General features: G+C 35.1%; 1 protein-coding gene across 11 annotated transcripts in view; it reads right to left on the bottom strand.

Annotated features, from left to right (window-relative positions):
- Nucleotides 1-972: 972 nt before the first annotated feature.
- The window catches only part of LOC123564755 (neuronal acetylcholine receptor subunit alpha-10-like), a 93480-nt gene continuing 76470 nt past the window's right edge, over nucleotides 973-17982 (bottom strand). For 10 of the 11 annotated variants that reach the window (XM_045358539.2, XM_045358546.2, XM_045358553.2 and 7 more), the window contains exons 4-9: nucleotides 16980-17089; nucleotides 16342-16565; nucleotides 7825-8013; nucleotides 6988-7116; nucleotides 3810-4021; nucleotides 973-2157 (exon numbers count right to left, since the gene is read on the bottom strand). In XM_045358539.2, coding sequence (XP_045214474.2) covers nucleotides 1780-2157; nucleotides 3810-4021; nucleotides 6988-7116; nucleotides 7825-8013; nucleotides 16342-16565; nucleotides 16980-17089 — 1242 coding nt within the window. In that variant the 3' untranslated portion in view covers nucleotides 973-1779. The remainder of the gene's footprint in view (nucleotides 2158-3809; nucleotides 4022-6987; nucleotides 7117-7824; nucleotides 8014-16341; nucleotides 16566-16979; nucleotides 17090-17982) is intronic. The other variant, XM_045358538.2, reaches the window with a different exon arrangement.

Raw genomic sequence — 17982 nt, forward strand, 5'->3', positions numbered from 1 at the left:
GGAGTATTATTGTTTGATGATGGCTGTCTGTCGGTCTGTAGACCAATCAGTTTCCGGATAACTCAAGAACGCTTGGGCCTAGGATCATTAATGTTGATCGGGAGGTTTGTCATGATAAGCAGATGACCCCTATTGATTTTGAGATCAGTAGGTCAAAGGTCAAGGTCACAGTGACCCGGAACAATAGAACGCTAGAGAATGCTTTGGTCTAAGATCACATTTGAAACGGAGATCACTTATGACTAGTAAATGACACATAATTATTAATATGAGGTCAGTACGTCAATTGTCCAGTGCACAGTGACCAAACAATTTCTATTCCTTGTGCAGTTACTGAATGCATCAACGGGGCATTTGTGTTCTACGAGTTCTTGATATAACTAGAATCTCCAAACATCACATAATTATCAATAAGTGCATTTCTTTCGCTCACATTTACTGTTATCCCCCTTGTTCCAGTAAAAACAGAGCGTTTTCCCATTGATTTGTTAAAACAAGAATGAAAATGCTTATAATTCAAAAAAGATTTTGAGCAAGAATAACAAAACCTCACAATAAGCACATGAGTTTTGCTCATATATTGTTTTATCCCCCTTGACTGAGTAAAAGCAGAGTGTCCCACCTATATTTGGTAAAAAAAGGTTGAAAATGCTTATTAATCTAAAGTAATTTAACTAGAATTACCAAACGTAAGCTAACTGTTCATGCCCATTACCAGAAACTGTCAACCGCTGCCCACATCAGTCCTCTCAGTGCTTTGATTTTGTATTTGGTACAGAAATAAACGCACCCTAGAATGGTCTTGTCCTTGTGTCCGATCCTGGGGTTCCACACACTGATGACCAATATTTAAAGCAGACATTGCAACTTAAATTTTTCAAGATGATCATTATATACTTATTTAGATGTGCCTTAGAAGGAACTTTTGCTATGCTTTAATTTGTGATAGTAAATAAAATCTGTTAAAAGTCATTTTCGAATTAGATTCATTTTATTATTTTCATTGACAAAATTCATTTTTGGCATAATTTATTGACAATATATACTTCGAGTCAGTTGAACTGACTATATGTGTCACCGACATGTTTCTTATAACATGTGAAATGCGGCAGCTTTGCCACCTAAATACTACATACGACACTATACTGTATACATGGAGTATCTGTCCATTTCAGAAGTCTAGTATGGTTCGTTTCGTAATGTCCATTATAATATGACCTGCAGTTTTCGATATCATGATGTATTTACTGTAAAACACTTTAAATCTGCGTGAAGTGTGTGTCAGCGAATTTTGGTGTAATTAGTCTTTTTATGCCTTCGCGAAATGGTAGACTCACAAAAACCAAGTATACCATGTACACACTGAAGTTAATTCGTAAAACATTTTGAATTTACGACGAATATTAGAGAATATAAAAAAATATTGCGAAAAAAAAAAGTGTTAAACAGTAATTCTAGCATGATACTGCACGGTACTAATAATGCTTATTACACGAATACAATTCAAGCCAGTCTACTAGTTAATCTGCAACGGCAAATTTTTCATTTATGGAATCCGTGTAGACCTTCACATATCACTGAAATACTCATTGATTAATGCCATCTCCTACGCTTAAAAACTGGGCGTAACAGAAGACATTTTAGCGTTAAACTCTGCAAACTGGGACGGTTCTCAACGCGTTAATACTCGCACAAATTTTCTCATTTAACATCTTGTCATGTTTAGTATTGCACGGAAAAATGACTTTTGAAAGCATGGATTATCTTCACCGAATCATTTCAATCTGGATCTGAAGTCAGTTTGAGAACAAATACTGTGGTCACTATTGCAAAACATAAAATATAAAGCAGCAAAAAGATTCTGTCAAGGATTCTGGCTAGTGTCTGCCAATCTTCCCTCTCATCGTCAGTGTCGTCTGTATGTACAAAGTGTTTCTGTATGTGCTCTAAAGTCCTGTTCTGCTCCCGTAAAAGAAGTTCAGAAATGTTAGTGTTGTTACTATCCTTATCAATGGCTAATTGTGGAATGGAGGCAAGCCGTGACCATCTTGAATGAGGGTTTGTGGTATTCAATGGACGAGATGTGTGATTCATAGTAGGCCTCATTCCATTTTCTCTAATACCAGAGTCTATATCTGTTTCTTCTATGTTTGTGAACTGCAACAGAAACATCAGGTTGTCTGTGGATTACTTGAAATATATACCAGATCAGTGAATTACTTGGAATATACCAGATCTGCGGATTACTTAGAATATACCAGATCTGTGGATTATTTGGAATATACCAGATCAGTGGATTACTTGGAATATACCAGATCTGTGGATTACTTGGAATATACCAGATCTGTGGATTACTTGGAATATACCAGATCTGTGGATTACTTGGAATATACCAGATCTGTGGATTACTTGGAATATACCAGATCAGTGGATTATTAGTGGATCACTTGGAATATACCAGATCTGTGGATTACTTGGAATATACCAGATCTGTGGATTACTTGGAATATAACAGATCAGTGGATTACTTGAAATATACCAGATCTGTGTATTACTTGGAATATACCAGATCAGTGGATTACTAGTGGATAACTTGGAATATACCAGTTCTGCGGATTACTTGGAATATATCAGATCAGTGGATTACTTGGAATATACCAGATCTGTGGATTACTTGGAATATACCAGAACTGTGGATTACTTGGAATATACCAGATCAGTGGATTACTAGTGGATTACTTGGAATATACCAGATCTGTGGATTACTTGGAATATACCAGATCAGTGGATTACTTGGAATATACCAGATTAGTGGATTACTTGAATTATACCAGATCAGTGGATTACTAGTGGATTACTTGAAATATACCAGATCTGTGGATTACTTGGAATATACCAGATCAATGGATTACTTAGAATATACCAGATCAGTGGATTACTTGGAATATACCAGATCAGTGGATTACTTGGAATATACCAGATCAGTGGATTACTTAGAATATACCAGATCTGTGGATTACTTTAAATATACCAGATCAGTGGATTACTTGGAATAAACCAGATCTGTGGATTACTTGAAATATTCCAGATTTGTGGAATACTTGGAATATACCAGATCTGTGGATTACTTGAAATATACCAGATCAGTGGATTACTAGTGGATTATTTGGAATATACCAGATCAGTGGATTACTTGGAATATACCAGATCTGTGGATTACTTGGAATATACCATATCAGTGGATTACTTGGAATATACCAGATCTGTGGATTACTTGAAATATACCAGATCAGTGGATTACTTGGAATATACCAGATCTGTGGATTACTTGAAATATACCAGATCAGTGGATTACTTGAAATATACCAGATCAAGAGTAAAATATACTAACTGACTGTACGTTTTATATCTACATTTATAATGTATAAATGATAACACTGCCTTACCAATGTTTCTGAATTTTCTATTGGTCAAGATACCCCCTGTACTGACCAAATATATTCAACATTGGTTGCAGACTCAATATATTCATCGGTTTAATAGTTCTTTTCAAATTAGTTATTCCGTATCGGACAAGTAGTCATCAGACGTGGGGCTTGCAGTTTTGTTAGCTATACCAGATCATCATGAATCAGGTAAATAATACAAATTACATGTTAGGCGTTACATGATTTGTTGATGGCCAGATACAGGATATACATAGTTTCGAAAAAAACACATGTTATTCCTTGACAGCGTATACCTCGTACTTGCCTGCCAACAAATTCTAGAAAATGTCCCAAAAGTTACTTTTTCTGGAAAAATATTACCTGACTATTATGTCTGTTGTCTGCTGACGCATTACTCTCAAGCTCATACTCGCTTTTAGAACAACAGTTTTTCGGATTTCGTAGAAGGTATTTCCTTGTCCATTTTGGCACCTTTTTACCTTTGATGTCACCTCTATGATGTACGTTCAGAACGAGCACTGACATCACTAGAGATAAACTAACCAGCAACATGGATACCGCAAAATATAAACCTGCGTAAATATAATATATTATTATTCAACTTTACAATATTACACACTGTATTAGATCAATTGCAAACATCATATGAAACAGACAGTGCTAATACAAAACATAACTGAGCCAATATGAGAAAAACAGGGCCAATACGAGAAAAACAGGGCCAATACGGAATTCAAGCATTTTGATTGGTTCAAAAGAGAGGGCCAATACGGAGAAGCCACTTCCGTTAGATTTTTAAATGACGCCATTTCGTTTTACATCAGAGTTATAGATCACATATTTTCACATTTTGACAAAAAAAATCATCTAACATGTTCATTTAATAACCAACTATGACTGAGCGGGATGTACGTCTTCAGAGATTACAACGGTACTGTCGCTTATTCGGTATTGTGTAAAATGCAAGTGTTTTCTGTCAGAAATTCTGGCAGTTGTCGAGGATAACACAACCGGACTCCATATAAATGCTTAAATGTAAAAGTTTAATTTCAAAACACTACCAGAGAGACATTTACATTGTAAGACATATTTACCGGAGATCGAGAAATATACAATAAGTTATTGCGGCCGGAAGGCTTCGAAATCAAGATCAAGATCAAGGAAAATAATAAGAAAATATGGAAACTCAGATTATGCCCCTTTCTCGTAATTCCAAGCTTTCTCATTGATCCGAGCCTTTGGAAAATTTGCACTTGCAGCTATTTCCTGTTTCTAAATTTTATTTATGTTGTAAAAAATCATAAAAACAGCACAAGAAATATAATAGTGTAAAATCGATGTCGATGCAAATCAAACGATGTCAGTTTCAGAATATATTCCTCTTTCTCGTAATTCCGAGCCTACTCATTGATCCGAGCCTTTGGAAAATTTGCACTTGCAGCTATTTCCTGTTTCTAAATTTTACGTATGTTGCAAAAAATCATATGACAGATAAACAAAAGTAAAAAGAAAATAGAATTACTTGCATTAAGATAGAAATATACACAACAGAAAATTTTGGCACAAAATTTGCTTATCTAAAATCATTGGGGTAATATATAACCTTCTTACAGAAAACAGAAAGCACTTATTTTAAAACTTTTTTGTCCGCTAACACAATAATATATCTGTTCTTAATTTTAACAAAGAACTTTTTCAAAAAAGCCTTAATTTTTCAGAGCTAGTACAAATGATTGCAAGTCTCGGTTTTAACGAGAAAGAATTTGGCTGTTTCAGAGGGTTAGGGTCATCATGTGAAAGCCTAGATTATTAATTAACAAAAATCCTTTGAATTTTTCTTCATGGGGTTTTTATAAGTTTAGATGTTGGAGTACCAAACTATAGCAAAAACTCTTTTGAAACTTAAATCTTCTACTGACCAGCACTGAAAAACCGGCTTAGGGGCTCGGAATAACGAGAAAAGGGCATAATTAAAAGGATGAGACTTATCTTTAACAGACATTTTGATAGTGTGGACTATTTGTGCAATGATAAATAGCGATTCAAGTGCTGGAAAGTGGATAAATAAATTGGCGAACAAGAGTGTCAGTTGTGAACCTCAAACAATTTCGGATAAGAATTCAGTAAACGAGGCATGGGACTATATAATATGTTGCTTGGTTGGTTGTATTATCTTGATCAACACATATGTGTATAATGTTGTGTCTCGTTGCTTGCAGCCTAAAAGGAAATGACTTTTAAAGCAGTTTTTATCACAGTTCAAATGATAAGATACTCGCTAAAGAAAATAAATAGAAATTCCAAAAAATAAGGTAAGTTCAAGTTACTCTTGATTTTGTCGCATTAAAAATATCTCTCAAAATTATTCTCAAGTACCTACATACAACTCATTCTGTTTTTACTGGTGAAAATGATCATGGTTTCTAAAATACGTCTAAACAACTTGTCAAGATTTTTCACCTGAACGTGCATAGCTGTCATTAGGTAACTCACAGAGTTCTTATACTGTTACCGCCAACAGTTGAAAGTTTAATAATAATATTATCATTAATCAAGCGATTTCATATTGGCCTAGTTATTTGTCCTCGGGCAGTCGTATAACATATATTATAGTATTTTTGATGAAATGGTTTTATACAGGTTTGGCTCCATACATACACTGTTGTACGGTTCGAGGGGACTTGGCTTTTCCTGGATATTTGTTTTTCTTTTGTTATTTGTCCGAGGAAAGCCATAGCGAAGGACATTTATTAAGACCCAATATGAGATCAGTTCTCCTTCGTTACAACTAGTCAAACTGTTTGAATCTCGTATTGGCATGTTTTCACGGTTTCACGTATAATGGTTCCCATTTTCACAAACTGACTCACGAGAGTGCTGTATTGAAGTCAGGTTAGGGAATTTTGGCTGATGCCTATAGTGCGGAAACAATTAACTATGTACAGTTGAACAAAATGAGAACAATGAACAGAACATCTCCTTTGTAAATTGTAATACACAGGAGCTGGATGCGATGGATGGATAGCAAACCTTCTCTTATTCAGAGAATTGTTTATAAATGTTTTAGTAGCATAGTCTAAGAAGAAAAAAACATTATGCATCATGTGAAATAAATTTCAAGATAAAGAATGATGATCATTTCAAGCGGATCATGAAGAAATTGATTTTAATTAGTTATTACAAAATACGAGATAGGCATTTTACTTACTTTTTAGTAAAATATGAAACACGTAAAATGTTATCCGTTTACATTCTGTTTTACATTTCATGTAATTAATTGTCAGTAGACACTCAATAACTGGTATATTTACTGACTCGTTGGAATACCTAAAACCCGTCCTAGTTAAAATGTATAGTATATGTAATCAAAACTATGTGTTATTGGGGGAAATTAATTACCAAGAATTGGGAAAGTGTTAGAGTTGTCTACTGACGCCTGTAAAATATCTGATATGACTAGCAAATTATTTACCGAGAATATAGGCAAAGTATCTGCTTACGCTGGTAAGAAATCAAAAAGTACTAGTATATTACTTACCGAGAATAGGGAAGTTGTCTGCTGACGGTGGTAAGAAATCAGAAATTACTAGCAAAAATACAGCTTGAGATAGCAACACGGTAACCTCTAATGAAACCTTTTCTCCACTCTCTGACGGCAACAGAAAACCTGAATAATAGATTCGTAATCATTACAGGTATACATAAATCAAATGTATTTGAATAATGGGCATTCGCAAGAATAAAATCTACACTTACTATAAATATAGTGGCCTTTACGCCTTTGTATCATTTAAATTTTAGTTCAATAACAGTTGTTATCGGTACAGAGACACTGAATACGAAAATGGTGCGAAAAAAATGTATCATGGCGGATTCAAATAGTTTCTAGCATTTTTTGCTCTGTAGAGCTTTTCCCTTATTTTCTCTGCAATTGTTCGTTAAAATAACATAACAGATCTATGCCTGACATTTAGGTAGCATTTTTAAAGTAATAATAGCATTACAGAGTTTGTCGTAGGAACTTAGATCATACATTACCACTACAATTTGGGGTTTCATTTTTAACTGATTTTACAATGAGATGGCTTCCACACAGTTAAAAGTGTGTAAATTGTATGTAGATCAGAGCAGAAAATGATAAAACAGGACAAAGCTAAGCTTCAGTTAGGATATGATGTTGTGACATCTATATTTTGATAAAATTTGACGTATTAACATATGTTACTTAATATACCAAACAACAACACGTAACAAACTGTTGGTATCAAGCTAAAACCCTGTATTTTCATGCAATACGGTTGCTGGTACATTTTAAATGAAACTGGCACTGTCTGAGAGAAAAGGGATTTTTTCTTACAGAATTATTCGGACTTACCAATTGCGGCTATGGCAGTTACCAGGATACAGGGAAACATCATGGTCATCACGAAGAAGTCTGACCTCCTTGTCATTATAATGATGTAATTGATATCGGTGTACGGCTCTGTGTACATTTTCACGGTCCTATCCGCTACTATCTCGCTAACCACCCATTCGTTGTTGGTTATAAAGTCATCCAGGTCGCCTAAGTAACAAGAAATCTAGATGCCTTAATATACTGTAAGGTAATATCTAGTAATATGGTCGTCTAGCAACACATTACGCTAACGGAATTATGGTTACTGAATGTAACGTAAAACAATGGTCTAAATACGTTACTCAAAAACAAAACAGCTTTCATCCAAAAAACGTTTTGAAGAATAAAAAACACCTTTTTAAAGATCTTAGGTGTTGTATTTGACTAAGGTAAATATGTATCACATATATCACGTCTAAAAGCATATCTGACCGCTTGAAAAGAAAATCAAAGCAACATCAATTAGATTTGTACAGACAAAGCAATTACTACTTGTATATTTTAAGTTCTAAATTCTATACGATGGCCGACTTCTGCTCGGTTCGCTCCATCGTTCTGCCACCAAAGCAACACCACAACTACATCACGAAATTTTGCTTTTATTTCGTTCTTTCTATCCGCAAAATGAACAGAACCACATTTTAATTTCTTTTTTCTTCATCCCAACACCAAACTGACTGTACTAAAAAGCATCACACGAAACAACGAAGTAACTAGATTTATGTACAAGCCGATATCAAAGTGCTGTAATGTTGATCTGTGTTGTGGCGGGGGTGATGGAATCGGACAAAGAAACAATGAAATAAAACCAGCATAATATCGTTATGTCATTGTTGCAGTGGAGCAGAACGACTGGAAGAATTGGAAGAAGTTAGCCACCACAATGATTGAATGTGGAATGAATATGGATATCACATACTGTTAATTAATCGGTTTAAGAAATTCAAAGTAATACTACATTATATATTTAATTGATTTTAAAAAGACTCATACTAGTGGATAAGTAAAAAGGCTAAAGTACAGACATGTGCAAAATTAAAGAACTGGTGTATTGATCCAGTGATAATGCAGTATGTGTTGGAGTGAAGAAACTGTTTCAGTGTGTAATTTATTATATACACTGTGCTCTTGCTACTGCTTGTATCACAAATATGATTGTGTGCACACAAATGCGTGCGCTTCATTTGTTATTATGATTATGTGCACACAAATGCGTGTGCTTCATTTGTTATTATGATAAAATGTGTACGTACGTTTCGATTACTAGGTCACACGTGTTTAAACGCTTTCAAACCAAAATTTCTCTACTTACAAAATGACCTTTCTACTTTCTGATTATGTTTTGTTTTAGCTTAAGTTCATAAAAATGTGTATGTAAATGTTTGAGCCTCATTTGTTATTATGATAAAAATGTGTACGTAAATGTTTGAGCTGCATTTGTTATTATGATTAAAATGTGTACGTAAATGTTTGAGCTGCATTTGTTATTATGATAAAATGTGAACGTGAACGTAAATATATGAGCTTCATTTTTAGTGTACGTAAATGTATGATTTTCATTTGTAATTATGATAAAAATGTGTATGAACTGCATTTTCTACCACGATAAAATTGTGAATGTACTGCAGTATTGTGTTTCATTGCTACGATAAAATGTGTACTTGGGGCCTCCGTGGCCGAGTGGTTAAGGTCGCTGACTTCAAATCACGTGCCCCTCATCGATGTGGGTTCAAGCCTCACTCGGGGCGTTGAATTCTTCATGTGAAGAAGCCATCCAGCTGGCTTACGGAAGGTCGGTGGTTCTACCCAGGTGCCCGCTCGTGATGAAATAATGCACGAAGGGGCACCTGGGGTCTTCCTCCACCATTAAAGCTGGAAAGTCGCCATATGACCTATCATGTGTCGGTGCGACGTTAAATCAAAAAAAAATGTGTACTTAAATGTATTTGCTTCATTCGTTCTTTGTGCATGTTTACTAAATATATGTTCGCTATAAAATCTAAGTCAGACAGCAGATACAATGTCTGCATCTTTTCATTATGCATGCTATTAGCTTGCTAATGTTTGTAATACAAATATACTGATGTGTACGTAAATAAGTGTACATGTTTTCATTGTTAGTATATATTTTCTGTATATATACGGTTAAATATCTAGTAAGAGAGAAGAGTCTTTATCAGTGTGTTTGTTCTTTTAGTATACTAAGTATTGTCTTTAAGTTTGCTAGCGTGTGTAGTACTAGACCTTTACAAAGGACACGCATGTAAATGGACTCTATGGGAGGATGTTCTCAAAACATATTTACCATTGAAGGCGTATTTTCTTTGTAACAGGAAGATAACAGTGTCATTCTCTCATTCAGAGGCAAACTGGGATAACGAGACCACTACAGAAATGTCTTTTGTTGGTGGAAAAGCTTATTAGGAAAAAGAGTATGATTAACCATTTTTTTCGGTTATTAAAATGAGAAAATTTAAGCACTTCATATATATATAATTTAGTTTTCTTTGCCGATTGCTCAGGAATAGACACAAATTGTATACTTCATCAATAAATTTGAGCAAATTTTATTGCAACCGCCTCAATTTTTACCGATTCAGTATACGCGGGTTATGTGATTCGATGATTAATATGCTTATTTTCTATGTCTAAGAAATCCCTGTAATTTTGTCAGAAATGCGTATCTAAAGTACGGTCAGTAGTACCTATCTAAGGAATATTTACATTCACTTCACTTCATGTTTTGTATAGAATTTTCGTATATTCGCACAAGATAACACTTAATTCTTAAATGAATGTTATTTCTTGGTCGATTGGGCTTCTCGCAAATCCATAAATCGCACTAGCGATTCTTGGATGACTTGTCAGAAGCCCCATTGTGGTTTATACCCGTATAATCGCGTGAGAAATAACCTTAATTCCTTTTACATTTTTTTCCAGTTGCGCTCTACAAAAACATGAAGTTTATTTCCTTAAATAAAAGAAAAACATATAATAAAACTTCGACTACTATACCTATCTTTACAATAAAAAGACAGAACAGTGGAAAAAACCCACCCACATTAAATTGTAATCCGTCCTCCGATTCCTGGTTTTAATTTGAAATATCCTTAAATCCAAGGAAAATCGCACAGTAGTGTCAATTCGGATTTGATCTTTAACTGGGAATAAGGAGTTTTCGATGTCGTTGGATGTGCTTTTTGTAAATTGTGATTGCCGATTTTCAAAGACATTATTTAACGATGCCGTTTTGTTTAGGACTTTTTTATGAACGACTTCAGACCGCACGTTCAATCTAGTGCCGCCTCTTATCAATTTTATTACAGTAATGTTGTTTATACGAAAATAAACATAATTTTCTTTCTATACAATTCTAACATGACTTGATTTGATTTCCAGTTAAACAAGAAGGAATTCAAGCTCTGTATATTCTGCGATAAACAACGGTTGACGCGCGGACCCGTAAGAAAGCATTTTGACGTCAATTATGACGTCAAATTACCGCATGACGTCCGATACATTACTCCTCTGGTAAATGAAGTCCAGCATAATATTTATTAGAATATGTCAATGAGCATGTCAGAATGAAAACAATCAAGGCCTTCTTGTGATTTATCGTCTAATTTACCACGGTTCGTCGTTCAGATGCTTCAGTATTTAACCACTCGGGCTTACGGCCTCGTGGTTCAATTCCTTCGCACCTGAATTCTGAACCGTGGAAAACTAGACGATAAACCACTCGAAGGCTTTGATTATTTGTTAAATAGTACATAGTAAATGCAAATATATGTTTAAATTTACATTTACCTCCAAATGTCCGTTGTAAAGGTCTTAGAATACCAGTTTCCGCTCTAAAGGTATGCAAATATGTACGTAAATAGATGTGCTTTTTATTGTTACATTGTAATGTGTGTTTACTGTTGATATATATTTGGCTATCTATATAATCTACTCAAAATAAATGATATTCTAAACTAATAAGCTTGTCCCATTTCATTAGATAGTTTATCAAATAGCGGATAATACACGAGTGTCTTTTCATACTGAACTTATTAAACGAATTGAATAAAATAATAAAATGCGAGGCTCTGCCGAACATTTTATCAACTTTATTCAACGAGTTTAATAAACAAGATGGCCAAGATGGCCCTAGGTCGCTCACCCGAGAAACACATCATAACACACCATAACAGTGTAAACATGTTTGAGTGATTTCATGGAAAAAAATATTCTGACCAATTATCATTAAAATTGGAGCAAAAATCTTGAGTATAAATAAGTATTTTCTTTGATTTGACCTAGTGACCTAGTTTTTGACCCCAGATGACCCATATCTGAACTTGACCTAGATTTCATCAAGGCTATCATTCTGACCAAATTTCATGAAGATCAATTGAAAAAACAGCCTCTATCACATACATAAATTTTTTCTTTGATTTGACCTAGTTACCTAGTTTTTGACCCCAGACTACCCATATTCGAACTTGACCTAGATTTCATCAAGGCAACCATTCTGACAAAATTTCATGAAGATCAGTTGAAAAAATTTAGCCTCTATCGCATACAAAATGTTTTTCTTTGATTTGACCTAGTGACCTACTTTTTGACCCAGATGACCCATATTCGAACTTGACCTAGATGTCATCAAGGCAATCATTCTGACCAAATTTCATGCAGATCAATTGAAAAATACAGCCTCATTAAATACAGAAGGGTTTCTTTGATTTCACCTAGTGACCTACTTTTTGATCCAAGATCAAATTTAATGTAGATTTTATCAAGGCAATCATTCTGACCAAATTTCATGAAGATCAATTGAAAAATACAGCCTCTATCGCATACAGAAGGTTTTTCTTTCAAAAGTCACCTACTTTTTGACCCTAGATGACCCATATTCAAATCTGACCTAGATTTCATCAAGGCAATCATTCTGACCTAATTTCATGAAGATCAATTGAAAAATACAGCCTCTATTGCATATACAATCTTTTCCTTTGATTTGACCTAGTGACCTAGTTTTTAATCCCAAATGACCCATATTCAAACTGGACCTAGATTTTATCAAGGCAATGATTCCGACCAAAATTCATGGAGATTAATTGAAAAATACAGCCTATATCGCATACACAAGGCTTTTCTTTGTTTTGACCTAATGACCTAGTTTTTGTCCCCAGATGACCCGTTTTCAAACTCGGCCTATATTTCATCAAGGTTATCATTCTGACAAAATTTCTAAAGATTAGTTGAAAAATACAGCCTCTATTGCAGACACAAGCTTAATGTTGACAGACAGATAGAAGATAGACAGACGCCGGACATCGAGCTATCACAAAAACTCACCTCAGGTCAGCTAAAAATACAGCCTCTATCGCATTCACAAGATTTTTCTTTGATTTGACCTAGTGACCTACTTTTTGACCCAAGATGACCCATATTCAAACTAGACCTAGAGTTTATCAAGGCAATCATTCTGACAAAATTTCATGACGATCAATTGAAAAATACAGCCTCTATCGCATACACAAGGTTTTTCTTTGATTTGACCATGTGACCTACTTTTTGACCCCAAATGACCAATAATCAAACTCGGCCTAGTTTTCATCAAGGAAATCATTCTGACCAAATTTAATGAAGATCAATTCAAAAATACAGCCCCTATCACATACACAAGGTTTTCCTTTGATTTGACCTAGTGACCTACTTTTTGATCCTAAATGACCTATTTTTGACCTTGAACTAGATTTCATCAAGACAATCATTCTGGCCAAAATTCATGAAGATCAATTGAAAAATACAGCCTCTATTGCATATACAAGCTTTTCCTTTGATTTGACCTAGTGACCTAGTTTTTGACCCCAGATAACCCATATTCAAACTGGACCTAGATTTTATCAAGGCAATCATTCCGACCAAAATTCATGGAGATTAATTGAAAAATACAGCCTCTATCACATACACAAGGCTTTTCTTTGATTTGACCTAGTGACCTAGTTTTTGACCCCAGATGACCCGTTTTCAAACTCGGCCTATATTTCATCAAGGTTATCATTCTGACAAAATTTCATGAAGATCAGTTGAAAAATACAGCCTCTATTGCATACACAAGCTAAATGTTGACAGACGACAGACGACAGACAGACAGAAGATAGACAGACGCCGGACATCGAGCTATCACAAAAACTCACCTCAGGTGAGCTAAAAATACAGCCTCTATCGCATTCACAAGGTTTTTCTTTGATTTGACCTAGTGACCTACTTTTTGACCCAAGATGACCCATATTCAATCTAGACCTAGATTTTATCAAGGCAATCATTCTGACAAAATTTCATGACGATCAATTGAAAAATACAACCTCTATCGCATACACAAGGTTTTTCTTTGATTTGACCATGTGACCTACTTTTTGACCCCAAATGACCAATAATCAAACTCGGCCTAGTTTTCATCAAGGAAATCATTCTGACCAAATTTTATGAAGATCAATTCAAAAATACAGCCCCTATCACATTCACAAGGTTTTCCTTTGATTTGACCTAGTGACCTACTTTTTGACCCCAGATGACCTATATTTGACCTTGAACTAGATTTCATCAAGACAATCATTCTGGCCAAAATTCATGAAGATTAATGGAAAAATACAACCTCTATCGCATACACAAGGGGTTTTTTTTATTTGACCTAGTGACCTAGTTTTTTATCCCAGATGACCCATTTTGAAACCTGGCCTAGATTTTATCAAGGTAATTATTCTGACCAAAATTCATGAAGATTAACTGAAATATACAGCCTCTATCGCATACACAAGGTTTTTCTTTGATTTGACCTAGTGACCTAGTTTTTGATCCCAGATGACCCATTTTCGAACTCGGCCTAGATTTCATCAAGGTAATTATTCTGACTAAAATTCATGAAGATCAGTTGAAAAATACAGCCTCTATCGCATACACAAGCTAAATGTTCAGACGACAGACGGACGTCGAACATTGAGCGATCACAAAAACTCACCCGAGCATTTGTGAGCTTATAAAAATCAATGCGGAAAGTCACAAATGTAATGTTCTTTTTATCACGTTAGCTTTTCGTTGCCGAAAGATAGAAAAATCTACCTTTTTTAACTATTATAAACAAGTCAATTTGACCAACGTCTCCTTTACTTTAAAATATCGGTTGAATTAAAGTTATGATTTCCGCATTAAAACTTGCGGAAATAAACACTACTCAAATGATTCACGTGTACTTGAGTCGGAGAGTGTTCTGATTTTCCGGACCATTACTGAGAAGGCAATTTCCTAAAATTGTGAAATTACTTTTGACTACTATGATACACATTTGACATTTACATTTGTACAGGACAGAGTTAACCTTTCCAGAGAATATCTGTTGACAAACGAAAATATTCAAATGAACTAATGCTTCATTTTTAGTTTTCCGGAATAAAGCCATATGTAAATATTCAAGATTTTCTAAAATATTTGCATTATGTCAATTCTACAACGGACGTAACACTCGTACATCACCGAGACCTAGATCTTTTGAAAGTCTGCTAGAAAAATAAAGTTCTACTGAGCATAGAATAATATTTCTTGCATGCCGGATAGGATTTTCCCGTGTTTTTGCCGGTGCTAGAAAACCTCGTCTTCCACCTTCTATTAAGAAGAATACGGCATGCAAGAAAAATAATCTATCACTAGTTGAATGTGCGTGTGGAAATATTTGGCTCTCTGTTAACTGTTTTGTGGTAACTCGGCAGAGCCTCGTTACCGCCTTAAAGGTTAACCTCAAGCCAAACATTTCCATCGTGAAAGATTCTTATAGACTGACAGGAAAAAGTTACGAGCAGGGAAATTGAAAAAAAAAAAGAATTTTCTGTGTTTACAGCGTATTATAATGTGGCCTTTATTTAAGATATGTCCCCCGGGTCTTTATCGTCTTTATATCCACTAATCCAGAAACCGAGTACAGAGTCCACGAAAAAATGTTTAGTATTCATATCACGTCTACATATCTCTGATAGGTTTGAATAAAAAATAAGTCGCAGTACACAACAATGAAGCAATAAATGTGTGCACACGTTAAACTGTGGAAAATTGCGAATGGTTCTTTCAATGGCACATGTTTTTACTTTTCATGCATTAAATATTTCCGGTGTTGCATCAATTATTTGTTATTTCATTGAAAATTTCATCTCGTGGTATTTTCTTCTTTTTTTTGAAAGAAATTTGAAGCTATATGTTCACTTCCGTTTGACCAGGAAATAAATGTAAAACTATTCCTTTCCAGCATATAACAGTGTATTACATTGCCTTTAGTAATGGAAACATTCATCACTTATCCATAGGTTAAATATTTGATGATAACTAATCTGGGCACATATATTTAAAGTCGAAAAGTGACATTTAAAAAAACATTCGCAAATAAGATTGATATAAAATGCCTCCACATAATAATTTGATAAGAAAAGCTTTAAGAAAAGTTAGTGCAAAAGATGAACACACCATTCCTACCAGATGGAGAAACTGGGTAAAAGTCCATGTCTAACTGCGAGTGTGACCATGACCCAAACTTTAGACCACACGACTGCGTGTCAAACGGGAAATATGTGACTGTCACCCGGCAGACGCTATTTAATACCGTTGGAAAATTATATTGAACCCTTCCATTGTTGGATATCTGAGCTCTATATTCGTTGAAGCCTGGCATCATAACCTCTTCAGCAGAACTATGAATAAACATTATAATAAGATATTTTCTTAAAGAGGAACTGTGGTTGGTAAACTCTAATAACAATACAAAAATGGATTTCTAAACACTTATGCGGATTTTGACTTCTTGACTTCAAGTACTCGCTCTTTCATGTCTAAATGTTAAACAGGCAACTGTCCATTTAAGAATATGCTTGTACGTCTGCTGCAGTTCGAAACTCGTGACCTACACCTTGACAGGATCCGGGTGGGCAATCTAATAGTAAGACGTGTTTCTTGATGAAGTTCGTGTCTTCTTCTCATAGTTTTCATTTCTTAGCAAACATAATCTAAATGTTTTTCTTTTTTCAATCATTTTATCTTATTTGTTAAAAACAAGATATATTCAATAAATTTACTAAAGCAAGTAAATAAATAGTGGATAAATGTACCTGTCATAAAGTGCTAAATCGGGTGTCCAGACAGCACCGTATGGTACCCGCAGATGGCCAACCTCGTCGTACTCTGAGCTGTTCCATTTCAATCGGCAGTCAGTCCAGCCCTGAATAATGATAAGACAATACTTTCACAAACGCGTCTTGAAACTATCTATACATTAAATACGTCACGGACTTGTAAAATTGTAAAATTTCATCTAAAAGGATTGGTTGTCTTAACATTCAATATAAAAAAAAAGAGTACAAAAGTATACATCGAACATAATTTCATCTGGTATTCCGTTTAAACATTAATTTAAACCAAAATGGTCTTCTTGTCATATGAAATTTGCAAAAATAGAATAAGCGCAGGAGGCTATCATCAAAGACAGTCATAGTTTAAATCTAACCAACCACATTGCGACTGTGGCATATACTTTAAGGGGTTTTGCTTGGTTTAATGTCTTGTCATCGACAAGTTAGATGGTAAATTTCCAGCTTGGTGGAGGAAACCATAAGAGATCCTGGGCATTACTTCAAACACAAGTGGGAACCTGGGTAGAACCACCGACCTTCCTAAGCCAGATGGATAGCTGTCTCACACGGAAGAATTCTCCACCCGTACTAAGCGAGGTTTCGAACCCACTGCGGTAAGGGGCAAATGATTTGAGTCCGTGACCTCAGCAACTCAGCCAAGGAGGTTCTGGTACGAAACAGACCATGTTCATGCCATGTAAACATTTGACTGCCAAGTGTGACCTTTGAGCTATGGGTCTGAAAGTTGTGCATGACACATCAACTTATTATAAGGTACATTTGTGCCAAGTAATGTTAAAATCCCTTCATGGATGGCAGAGTTATGGAAAAAAGCCCTGTTGACCTTTGACCTCCAATTGTGACCTTGCCCTTTAAGCTAGGGGTCCGGGTTTTGCGCATGACACGTCGTGTCATCATGGGGAACATTTGTGCCAAGTAATACTAAAATCCGTTCATGGATGACAGAGTTATGGACCGGACA

This window comes from Mercenaria mercenaria, chromosome 2 (assembly GCF_021730395.1).
Source record: "Mercenaria mercenaria strain notata chromosome 2, MADL_Memer_1, whole genome shotgun sequence".
Taxonomy (NCBI): domain Eukaryota; kingdom Metazoa; phylum Mollusca; class Bivalvia; order Venerida; family Veneridae; genus Mercenaria; species Mercenaria mercenaria.